Source organism: Phyllostomus discolor, chromosome 4, assembly GCF_004126475.2.
Source record: "Phyllostomus discolor isolate MPI-MPIP mPhyDis1 chromosome 4, mPhyDis1.pri.v3, whole genome shotgun sequence".
In the NCBI taxonomy this organism is placed as follows: Eukaryota; Metazoa; Chordata; class Mammalia; order Chiroptera; family Phyllostomidae; genus Phyllostomus; species Phyllostomus discolor.
In genome coordinates, this window is record NC_040906.2 from 37216345 (window position 1) to 37229482 (window position 13138).

At 33.5% G+C, this 13138-nt stretch overlaps 1 protein-coding gene across 1 annotated transcript; it reads left to right on the forward strand.

Moving 5' to 3' along the window:
* Positions 1–4007: 4007 nt before the first annotated feature.
* MSTN (myostatin) lies at positions 4008–9487 on the forward strand. Its single transcript, XM_028509702.2, has 3 exons — positions 4008–4494; positions 6273–6646; positions 8825–9487. The coding sequence occupies exons 1-3, from the start codon at positions 4122–4124 to the stop codon at positions 9203–9205; spliced, it is 1128 nt and encodes a 375-aa protein (XP_028365503.1). The 5' UTR covers positions 4008–4121; the 3' UTR covers positions 9206–9487.
* Positions 9488–13138: the final 3651 nt, after the last annotated feature.

The window sequence follows — 13138 nt, forward strand, 5'->3', positions numbered from 1 at the left end:
AAGAGTTATATTGGCCACCTAAATCCTAACTCCTGTGGGAAACTGCTTTTAAAGATGGTCAACCTAAACAAAGTCAACAAGCATGTCAACCAAGCTCTCCCAGTCAACTAAAGGGTGTGTCCAGCCCTGGCTGGTGTAGCTGAGTGGGTTGAATGCAGGCTGTGAACCAAAGGGTTGTCAGTTCGATTCCCAGTCAGGGCACATGCCTGGGTTGCAAGCCAGGTCACCAGTGGGGGCCATGTGAGAGACAACCACACATTGATACTTTTCTCACTCTCTTTCTCCCTTCCTTCCCCCTCTCTCTGGAAATAAATAAATAAAACCTTTTTTTTTTTTTAAAAAAAAAAAGGATGTCTCCACTCATGCACAATAATGACACACTGTCCTGTCTCCTCGCCGAAAGCAGCCGAAGTTAGGGCCCCCAGCAGTCCGACCACAGTGAAGGTTCCTACAGCTGGTGAACCTGCCTGTTCCAAGGCCATGGGACAGCTGCGATCACTGCCACTGAAAAAGTAATATATGTTCTCAAAATTTCTTCAGCACTTCATTGACTCATTCACTACTGACCTCTAGAGGAGTTGATTCTTATTATTCCTGATAGTTATCTTCTGCAGTCATTGCCAACAGTGTATAAGTGATAACTGAACTGCTTCTCCTAGGGGAAATACAAGGGTAGGTTCCTGTGAGCCCCTGGTCATAACATTTTTATCAACTAAAAAGTATAGAACCTTGTTTTATATGAGTTTCTGTTTAAAGAAATCTTATTGTTGATTTATTAACACAGAACTCAAGGCCAAAAGCACTATAATTCACGCTCGAACAAAGTTTATCTAACACATGTTTCCACAATGAATTTTCTTCCTAAGTCATATGACAACCTTCTTTTAAAAAAAAGTTTGTGCTAAAATATACATAACATAAATTTGATCATTTAACCATTTTAAAGTGTACTTTTCAGTGTCATTGAATACATTTACATTATTGTGCAACCATCAACATCCATCTCCAGAACTTTTTGATCTTCCCCAGTTGAGACTCTATCTATTAAACTGTAGCTTCATCACACCCCACCCTTCTTTCCAGTCCTTGGCAACCACTATTCTACTTTCCATCACCACCTTCTTGTCCTTAGGAGCACAGCACTTTAGTACTCTGCTTGGGGACCACTTTATTCATTTACATTTATATTTTTTTGTCTTTGTCTTTGACTTCTTTCATTTCTTTTGATTTTATTTTATTATCTTTTTAAATCTAATTTACTGACATTGGTGACATTGGTTTGCAAAACAATACAGGTTTCAAGTGTACAATTCAGTAAAGCATCATCTGCATACTACATTGTGCACTGAATTACCCCCAAAAGAGACACAAAATGTGGAAAACAGCCCTGGTTGGTGTAGCTCAGTGGATTGAGCGTGGGCTGGGAACCAAAGTGTCCCAGGTTCGATTCCCAGCCAGAGTACATTCATGGGTTGCAGGCCAGAACCCCCAGCAACCGCACATTGATGTTTCTCTCTCTCTCTCTCTCTATCTCTCTATCTCTATCTCCCTCCCTTCCCTCTCTAAAAATAAATAAATAAAATCTTTAAAAAAATGTGGAAAACATGGTACTAAATAGACTGCAAAAAGAGCACTTGTTTATAGCATGAGAACTGAAGCAAGGCAGAGAATTGCCTTGTATGACCTTATCTGGGAAACTGTGTGTCAGAAGCCTCAAAATTTTTACCATTCTGCACGTGTGCATGAATGACCACAAATATGATACATATTGGTTTGGGAGTTAAACATAAATTTCAGCAAGTGAGCAAATTTCCAAATTTGGAATCCATGAATAAATGAGCATTGACCATATATAGAGATGACAACCATGGTTTCTTTATTCCAAGAAGTAACAGTAAAGAGCTGAAACATGTCCTGTAATCAAGCTGCCTTAGAAATTTTTATTTAACTTAGAGGCATAGAGAAGTATCCTATGTGATATAATTGGCAGCTATAATGTGAAGCAGTTCTAGTTCATGTGGAGGAAAAGTTTAAGCATAATCTCAAACCCTTCTGCATGAAACAAAAACCAAGCACTCAAGTACCAGTTATCAATCACTTACTATATGACAGGCACTATATTCAGCAATTTACATGGATTATTAAATTACATTCCCCCAAAACTTTATGAGGACACTGAAGGTTAGCTAATTTATGTATCTCATCCATTATCACATAGTTAGAATTGGCAGTTGAGATTTGAACTCAGGTCTGACTCCAGAGTCTTACTGTGCAATTCTAATAAAAAAAATGTTTTAAAAAGGTTTGACTACTCATGTTACAATTATTATAACATCACAAAGATTTATGTATTGAAAAATAAATTTATCAAACAAAACTTTAGAAGCCCGATTTAATATTGCCCTACAACAAAGAGTATCTGAAATTCTGAAATCCTTCAAGGCATCTGGTTTGTGTCTGGTTTTCCTTAATCTTTAATGATGGGCAAATCTAATGCATTATGTAAGGCCATTTTTTCTCAAGAGATGTAGATACCTCTTAAGAATTTGATGAAAATACATTAACTTTTCAGGCTACTGAGTTGCATTTTAGTGCACTGAGGCAGTAAATTAGTGTGCAATGTGCAAAAGTGGTAGTGACCTAAAAAATAACTATTTGATATGAGCCACTGCATTCTCTCAGGAAAAAAAAAAAAAGTAATACGTTAACTCTCTTAGGAGTCCATACCTTCCCAGATAGGAGTAGGAAGAAAAAATCTGTGGCCTGGAAATGGCTTCTGTTTCTTGCTGCCTATGTTTGTTTAGCTCTTTAATAGTCCATTTGATTAGATCTTGTGGCTCCAAAAGCTAAGGTTGAGAGTTTGATCCCTACAGAGGCCACTTAAATATAAAGAACAAAAAGCTCTATTCTCTGCTCTCAGACCTTACCCCAAATCCCTGCCAGGTGTCTGCCCTCCGGTCAAAATAAAAAACTGGCAAAGGGGTGCAAACCTGTTCACAGTTGGGAAACAAACAAAAAAACCCACAAAAAATGAACACCCTTTTATTATGGTGCTCTTCCCTTTATGTATTCTTAATATTCTGATATAATTTATAGAGAGCAGATACATTTTTTACTTTTACCACTGGAAATTTGAGGCAAATTGTAGGAAGTGCTACATCACTAGTCATAAAATCCATTATCTTCTTATTCTAAATTCAGAGAATTTTCTACTGGCTGACACTATCCTCTTGGTAATAAACAATGAAGAAATACATCTTCTGAGCAATATTAGTCTGTGGTTTTAGAATAGGAAATAACATAATTAGTCAAAAATTAAGCATAATTTTTGTACTAATACAATAATAATAAATAATTTAAAAATAATTTCACGTACATTATGATGATTTTCAATATGTACTAAAAATTTAGTCAAGAAAACAAGTTCCTCAGATTATAGCTGAAAATCTTTTACTAATATTACAATCTTGATTTTTCTTTTCATTGAGGTATTTCTAATTTAAATTTATATTTTTTCTGATTACACAGGACTAACAATACTGTAATATAACAAATAACAAATAATTTTTTACTTAACTGCTTGCTTAAATAGTATAAAATCATTTTAACTTTTGAGGAAGTAACATCTCAACTTTTTAAGCATGCAGTGTGGATTAAGATTTATAATACTACTTAAAATTATAACTTAAGAGTTTCACATATAAAGATTAATAAGAGTGAACTGTAGTTTACATTATTGTTTATATAGACTTAGTTTTTCAAATGTCACATACATCTCTCACTATTTGTAGATTTATTTCTTTTATAAAGTACTCAAATGAATCAGCTCACCCTTGACTGTAACAAAATACTGTTTCGTGACTTGTGACAGACAGGGTTTTAACCTCTGACAGCGAGATTCATTGTGGAGCAAGAGCCAATCATAGATCCTGACGACACTTGTCTCATCGAAGTTGGAATATAAAAAGCCACTTGGAATACAGTATAAAAGATTCACTGGTGTGGCAAGTTGTCTCTTCGACTGTAGAGGCATTACAATTTTGCTTGGTGTTACTCAAAAGCAAAAGAAAAGTAAAAGAAGGAAGTAACAACAAGGAAAAGATTGTATTGATTTTAAAATCATGCAAAAACTGCAAATCTATGTTTATATTTACCTGTTTATGCTGATTGTTGCTGGTCCAGTAGATCTAAATGAGAACAGCGAGCAAAAAGAAAATGTGGAAAAAGAAGGGCTGTGTAATGCATGCACTTGGAGACAAAACACTAAATCTTCAAGAATAGAAGCCATAAAAATTCAAATCCTCAGTAAACTTCGGCTAGAAACAGCTCCTAACATCAGCAAAGATGCTATAAGACAACTTTTGCCCAAAGCTCCTCCACTCCGGGAACTGATTGATCAGTACGATGTCCAGAGAGATGACAGCAGTGATGGTTCCTTGGAAGATGATGATTATCATGCCACGACAGAAACAATCATTACCATGCCTACAGAGTGTAAGTAGTCCTTTTAGTGTATATCAACAATTCTGCTGACTGTTGTTCTAGTGTTTATGAGAAACAGATCTATTTTCAGGCTCTTTTAACAAGCTGTTGGCTTTTATGTAAGTAGGAGGGAAAAAAGGTTTCTTTTTTTTTCAAGATTTCATGAGCAATATACTAATGAGACTAATATCTGCACATGCTTGCAAAAGCATTAATGTTATTTAGTATAATGTGACAAATAAACATGCTTATACTTTCACAGATTAATACCACCAGGCAACTTCTGAGGGATACTGCATGCAATGTTTAAAACTTGTATAAAATTCCATAAATGCATCTGGTTGCTTTAACATACATTTGTAGTAACAAGTTTTTTTCACTAAGAATAGAGAAAGGAAGAAATTTGTAGATGTTTAAGTCCATTTAAGCATTTGCTGAACACTTAGAATGACTTGTTATTCAAAACTATTTCTTACATTTTTTATGTTCTTTACAAATTAAAATACTTAATTTTGAAAGGTATTACACTGGAGAATATGAAAAAATATTTTTTTAAAATGTAATGTACTAATAACAGCAATGATGAAGCAAACATAGCATAATGATGATCATGAGCTAATTATCAGAAAATGCCTAAGAAATAAACATTTTAATTGAGTATGTTATGGCTCACAAAGTCCTACTTAAACCTTGACCATGGTACTATTGCTGTGAGTACCTAGTGTGCACATTTCCAGGCAGGCATATTGCTTAAGGACTTTCTAAAATATTACTCACTTCTTTACCAGAGAGAGGACTATTACCTGTAGTATCTACATTGCTTTTGAAAGAGAATACATTTTATATGATTCCTTCTACAGTCAGTTCAAAACTCTAGTCAAAGAAAGGAAGGGAGACAGGCATGTTAAGAGAGAAAGCATGACAAGGAAGATTTTGTGTCATGTGTCTGTGGGCTTGCTTTATACAGTGCTTCATACACTGTAAACTGCACTCAAATAGTTTCAAAATGTTATTTTCCTTATTAACTAATCTGGATATAATGCAACAAGTAATTTTCCTGTAAGGCTCTGTTATCAGATAGTCCTGGGAAAGCTTTGCTTTATTTATAAACAATCTTGGAAAAACAAGAGGAAAGAAATTTTTAAGTGCCTCTGCTTACACTGACAGCCTGACACTCAAGATATATTTTCTAACTTTTGAACTTAACATTTCATTTTTGGTGCTCATTACCTGCTAGTTTTGATCCCTTAAAAGGCTATTCTCGAGCCAAAACATAACAGATGTACTATATTTTCTACTAATTCCCCAGGCTCAGTTAGCTGCTCAGTGTGTCTTGTCCCCAGGTAATTTAGGCCTGGGGGAAGGGTTCCTTCTTCCAGACTGATTGGTACAGCTGCTCAGTAAGTATAACTACTCAGATTCCCAAAGAATTCTAAGTGGATGTTCCTCCATGGTGTCTCTTGTTCTCTCTAATCATCATCATTTTAAAATTTCATCCACTGTTCATTCCTTCATAGAATTTTCCTTCATCCACAGTTCTTTGGAAAGTGAATAGATGCCCCATAAACAGCTGAAAAAACACATATCTTAAAAATTCTGAAAAGCTAGAGTAATCATTTTCTTGGATATTTTTCTGAGTTATGAATGAAATTCTACATAGTTTTTAATTTTAAAAGACCAGATACACATTCATTAATCCAATAGAAAACATACTCTCTAGCTACTATGCAGGGGTTTGTTCATTTTATATGAGAAATAATTTCAATAACTCTTCTCTGATTCATTTATAGCTGATCTTCTAGTGCAAGTGGAAGGAAAACCCAAATGTTGTTTCTTTAAATTTAGCTCTAAAATACAATTCAATAAAGTAGTAAAGGCCCAACTGTGGATTTATCTGAGACCCGTCGAGACTCCTACAACGGTGTTTGTGCAAATCCTGAGACTCATCAAACCTATGAAAGACGGTACAAGGTATACTGGAATCCGATCTCTGAAACTCGACATGAACCCAGGCACTGGTATTTGGCAGAGCATTGATGTGAAGACAGTGTTGCAAAATTGGCTCAAACAACCTGAATCCAACTTAGGCATTGAAATCAAGGCTTTAGATGAGAATGGTCATGATCTTGCTGTAACCTTCCCAGGACCAGGAGAAGATGGGCTGGTAAGTGATAAGTGAAAATAACATTCTAACAACCTTGTTATGTTTTCATCATAATGTGAATGAGTAATAGTGAAAATAGCTACCAAATTCCTATGCTCATAAGCCAAACGAAGGTATCGTGCCCCAATGGCAGCCCAGTATCCAATAAAAGTAGGTATCTAATTTTGTATTCTATGAAACATTCTCTTGATACTTTTACTTTGCATGATGAATTTTAAAAGTTATTCCATAGTCCTTAACTTCTTAGGCAGCTCTCTTGAATTGGGAATAGAAATTGGGAATGGATATGATACAAAATTATATGAATAAAGATATGAAATCTTCATAGTTGATTCTAGTATATATATATATAAGAAGTTAAAACTCACCCCTCCAGAAGAGTGTAATGTATTGAAACTTTTTGGCTTAATAAAGCAGAAAAAAAGAATCTCTAAAAGTTCTAATTAAAATAAATGCTTTTATTTATAGTAATTAGTACAATATGTTTAGGGTTATATTTTATTAAACATACTATATTTAAGGTCCTTAATGATAAATATATGCATTATTTTGTAGGCTATTAATTCACTGATATATATATATATATATAGATTACTTTGTGAATTATGCTAATACAATGTAATGTTCAGGCTAGTTAATTTTATTGCTTAGCTTATTTGAGCTGCCTTATTCAAAAGTAAACACTCAAGAGTTTACTTAGGCAATGCCAACTAATTTAGTTATAGGCCAAGCAGATGACAATACCTTATATATCATAAAAGTAATAAAAATAACTTTAAAACCTACTATAAATTTAGAGTTACTTTTCTCACTTACCTATGCTTGTGTTTATTTATGGTTTCAAAAGCTTATTTAATATGACATTTTTTACTTCTACCGATTGACATAATTTATAACAAAAGATTATACTTGTAAGCAATAAATGTTATCTTTTCAGTGTTCTTAGTAAGTGATACTGCCAGGTCTACTTTAATGAAAACATTCTTGAAGAGATTGTACAGTTTTCCAAATCATCTCTTTTTCTTTAAATATGCTATATAAAATGTTTTTGACTCTCAAAATAATGTTACTGCTTTTATAATGCTAAATAACAATGAATACTTGGTCTATTTTAATTTTGGTGTAGGATAAAAACTACTATTAATTTAAGAAAGTGTTCTTTTTTTCATGGGTAGCATTTTAATGATCAAAGTGGGTAATGTGATTGGTTTTAATTATTATTAAACAGGTGGTCAGTATGACATATTCCTCAGAATTTTTCATGTAAAAGGAAAAATGTCTCAAGTGCATGAAAAAATTGGAACAAGGATTAGAAAATTATTGTTTAAATATCTGATTAGAAACATCTTTCACTGAAAGAATAAAGGAAATATTGTTATCTTTTTCTGAATCTGTCTCTCCCTGTCTTAAAGTTTCTTTTTCCAACCCACTATACATACCACCACCTTCATCACCCTACCTTCCTTTTTCCCATTATAATCCATACAGTGCTGGGAGATAACTGTTTTGTTCTGGCTTTAATACCCAAGTTTCCCTGAGTGGAGGATGGATGAGTATACCTGCCTCTCCAGGAGTCATCAGACATATTTAGCCTACATATTTGATCAACAAGAGGGAAGACAGGAAGTAACTTAACCTCTTTCCTCCCTCCTTCCCTCCCTCGCTCCCTCCCTTTCTTCTATATATTCTATAGAAGAAATCTTCTATATCTTCTAAATATTCTATAAATATTTTCAGAGCATCTATGATATGCCACAAGGAAATTGGTATTGCTTCTGTACATGTTTGAGTTATAAGGGAAGAATCAATCCTAGTGTAAATTAAAATTCCTTGATGCTCTGACTTTTAAAAATAAATGTGGTATAGTCTTGGCTAGTGTGGCACAGTCTGTTGGAGGCTCACTGGTTCGATTCCCATTGAGGCCACATGCCTGGGTTGTGTGTTTGATCCCTTGTGTACTAGAGGCAACCAATTGATGTTTATCTCTCACATTGATGTTTCTCTCTCTCCCCACTCCCTCTTTTTCTTTCTCCCTAAAATCAATTAAAAAATAAAGATTCTTAAAAAAATAAATGTAATATAAACAAAATGATTAGGTTTTTTCTTCAATGAGTTCTTGAGATAGGAAAGTGTTCAGGATCTATGCAAATTACTGATTGCTCTTTCCTTGTCACATAGAATCCATTTTTAGAAATCAAGGTAACAGACACACCAAAAAGATCCAGAAGAGATTTTGGACTTGACTGTGACGAGCACTCAACGGAATCTCGATGCTGTCGTTACCCTCTAACTGTGGATTTTGAAGCGTTTGGATGGGATTGGATTATTGCACCCAAAAGATATAAGGCCAATTACTGCTCTGGAGAGTGTGAATTTGTATTTTTACAAAAATATCCTCATACTCATCTTGTACACCAAGCAAACCCCAGAGGTTCAGCAGGCCCCTGCTGCACTCCCACAAAGATGTCTCCAATTAATATGCTATATTTTAATGGCAAAGAACAAATAATATATGGGAAAATTCCAGCCATGGTAGTAGATCGCTGTGGGTGCTCATGAAATTTATACTTAGTTAATAACTTCCTAAAATATGGAAGGCCTTCCCTGCAACGATTTTGAAACTGTGAAATTATGTACCACAGGCTACAAGCCTATAGTATGCTACAGTCATTAAGCGTAAATTACAGTATATAAACTAAAAGAGAGAATATATGCAATGGTTGGCATTTAACCATCAAAATAAATCATACAATAAAAAGCTTTATGATTTCCAGAGCTTTTGGAGTAGGAGATAAAATTACACTTATGTTCATATATATATATATGTGTGTGTGTGTATATATATATACATATATATATATAACACAACATATGCAGGTATATGAAAGCAATTCTCCTTGTATTCTAGTGAATTAAAGGAGTATGCTTTAAAGTCTATTTCTTTAGAGGTGCATTTAGAATCTACAGAAAAATCTATATATAGTATTGGTAAAATGCAGGATTGTTATATACCATCATTTGAATCATCCTTATACACTTGAATTTATATTGTATGATAGCATACTTGGTAAGATGAAATTCCACAAAAATAGGGATGGTACACAATATGCAAGTTCCCATTCCTATTATAATTGGTACAGTACATTAACAATCCATGCCAATGGTGCTAATACAATATGTTGAATGGTTGATGTTATCAGGTTTATCAAGTAAAAACATTCAGTAAGATAATAATTTCTTCCGTTCTTCCGGTGCACTTTCATACACCTACAAATGAGGAATGAATTTTCTTTAATAAAAGAAGAATAATTTTTGTAGTATACTTGGAGAAACTGATTTATCTTAAAAAGTAGACAAAAAGTATTCATTTTCATCAAAATTTCAAAATGACAAAATTTAAAAATTACAGCCTTTGCAACACTGCAGCTTTTATAAAGTAATGAAAATGACAGATTTTATCAATATCACATAAAAAGACTTTGAAACAAATGCATTTATATAATATGTATACTTTTTTTGTAAATAAGTGTCTCCTTTTTTATTTACTTTGGTATATTTTTACAGTAAGGACATTTCAAATTAAGTATTAAGGCACAAAGATGTGTTATATGACAGAAAAGCAACTGCTTATATTTCAGAGCAAATTAGGAGATAAAATAGTGTTCTTAAAACTCCATATGCTAATGGCTAGATGGTTACATTACAATCATTTTATATTTTTTTACACTATTAACAGTCACTTATGGAATGATGATGGCTGTATAATGTGAATGTGAAATTTCAATGGTTTACTGTCATTGTATTCAAATCTCAACGTTCCATTATTAGTACTTATAAGTAATATTAAGCATACCAAAATGATTTCACTCTATTATCTGAAATACAGAGTAATAAACGGACATCTTAACAAGAACTGTTAATTTTATTTTATAATTCAATAATGAATATATTTCTGCATATATTTACTTCTGTTCTGTAAATTAGGATTTTGTTTAATCAAATTAATTGTACTTATAATTAAGTGAAATTATTTCTTATGTGTAATGTGTAGAAACAATATAAATTATATTAAAGTGTTTTCACCTTTTTTTTGAAAGACACAACAGTTTTATACTATGAAGGTTAATTCTAGATTTCTAATTTTCACATTATTATTATGGTTTAGCATAAGAATTTGGTTTGGGAATTTTAGGTCTGCTACTCTAGTTCTCATGAGTGAAATTCTTGTTAATTTGGTCCTAGTCAAGTTGCTGTACACATACAAAAGCAAGAGCTACTTTTATCTGTTTCAGTTCTCTTTATCTTGACCTGAAAACTATTTATATGTTTTCATAGGTTCAATTTCCAAGTGATTGCAGTTGGCAAGGGTATATGGTCCTAGAGTTACAAGTTCTGAAGCCACAGGGACACAGGGGAGCTGCATTTTTTTTCTAGCACTTAATGATACTGTCACACTTATCTGAGGTTTGTGGGCATCAATTTTCAAACTGGATTGAAAAACTAATTATAAAGTGCCTACAAATCTGTATCTGCAAAACTGCACATAAATCTTTTTGAAGTGAACTCTATTCTTCACCCTTCATCGGTTTAGTAACATAGCTCTAAGGCAGTTACAAGTGTTTAAAATTCTATCTGGTTCATGGTTCCTAAGTACATAATTTACCATTAATATAAATGTGATTTTTCACTATCAATGATATTACAACAATGTCCACTCATATAAGATGTGGTTCTTTTCCTAATTTTAATACTGCCATAGTTCACATTGATAAGGCTGGACCTGTAAGCAGGTTGCCCCTGTGGGGGAAGGCACCAACTATGGTGGTGGGGTGAGGCCACTTTCAGTTGCACATACTGGAACTTACTTTCTTCCAGGACCATGAATATACATATCCCAAAACTCTAAGTCAGTAGATCCATTAACATACCTTAGGCTTTGGAGTACACATAACTGGAGACCTTGACCTCTATGGTGGGGAGTGTGAGGAAGGAACATCTCAGTTTCCAAGGACCCACTCCCCAATCTTTATAGTGATTAGATCTTTATGGTGACCTTTATCATGGTGTCCCAGGATCACATCACCCACTTTATGATGTGGTAGCCCTCTCTTGAAACCAATATGACCATGAAGGAACTGTCAGGGCCAATCTCTTTTGTGATAGGACAAGTAGACTCTAATGGGAAATCTATAGTAGTGTGTGATTAAAACTACTATTTTATTGGGTATAAGGATACAAAATTAAAATAATACTTACTAGTTTTCAAAGTATTTTCACATTAATGATATAATATTACCTCCATAATGTGGAAAGTTAAGTGTTATTACTACACCCATTTCATAGAGGGAATTGAGGCTAAAAGAAATTAATCAATACAATAGCCAAGATCTGGAAGTAGCCCAAATGTCCATCAGTAGATGAGTGGACAGAACAACCATGGGACATTTACACAACGGAATACTACTTGGCCACAAAAAGTAGAAAATGTTATCCTTTGCAACAGCATGGATGGGCCTGGAGAACATTATGCTAAGTGAAATAAGCCAGTCAGGAAAAGACAAGCACTATATGATTTTACTCATATGTGCAATCTAATGAACAAAGTGAACTAACAAACAAAATACAGACAGACTCATAGACAGAGAACAGGCTGACAGTTCTGGAGGGGGGAGGCAGGTTGGAAGGGTGGAGGGATCAAGCAAAAATGGGAAAGAACTCATGGACATGGACAACAGTGTGGTGATTGAAGGGGCGAAGTATAAAGGGGTGGGTGGAGGTAGAAGAGTATAGAGAAGATAAATGGTAATGTGAAAAAAAAAACAATAAAAATGAACTATTAAAAAAAATTCTCACTTGGAAAAAATCATATTTACCAAGTAAATACAGCATTTATATTTGTATATAAGAAATATACATCTATAAAATATACCTCAATTAAAAACAAAAATATAAATCAATGTTATACTTGTTTGATCATTCATTCCAATAGTACTTGTTAAAAATGTAGCATGATTAAAAATCCATTTAAAATAACAAATGATTACTTCTTAGAATAAAAAATACTACCCCATAATATAACTAATAAATTAAACCATAGGCTAAAACATGATATGCAAGTCATGACTTGCCTGGCATATGACATGTAGTGTTGAAATTTCATTTCCATGGTCATTCAGTTCCAGTTTACACACTGCAAAACGTATCAAAGTAAACTATACTAATTTTGGTCATTCTTGAGTAAGATGTCAAGCAATGAAAAATGGTACTAAATTTAGTTCATTCATGTCTGGATGGAATTTTACAGAGGAAGTCTTTGGAAAATGAATACATTTTCATTAGCTAGTATTCAGGGTTAATAGCAAGACAATCTTTGTTGCCATTTAAAATACAAGATAGAGGGAATATTTGCATAGCTTTTACTAGATTAAATATTAAATAGCTCAATGAATAGTACATCCTGTCAAAACCACAGGATGTTCAAGAATATAAGAT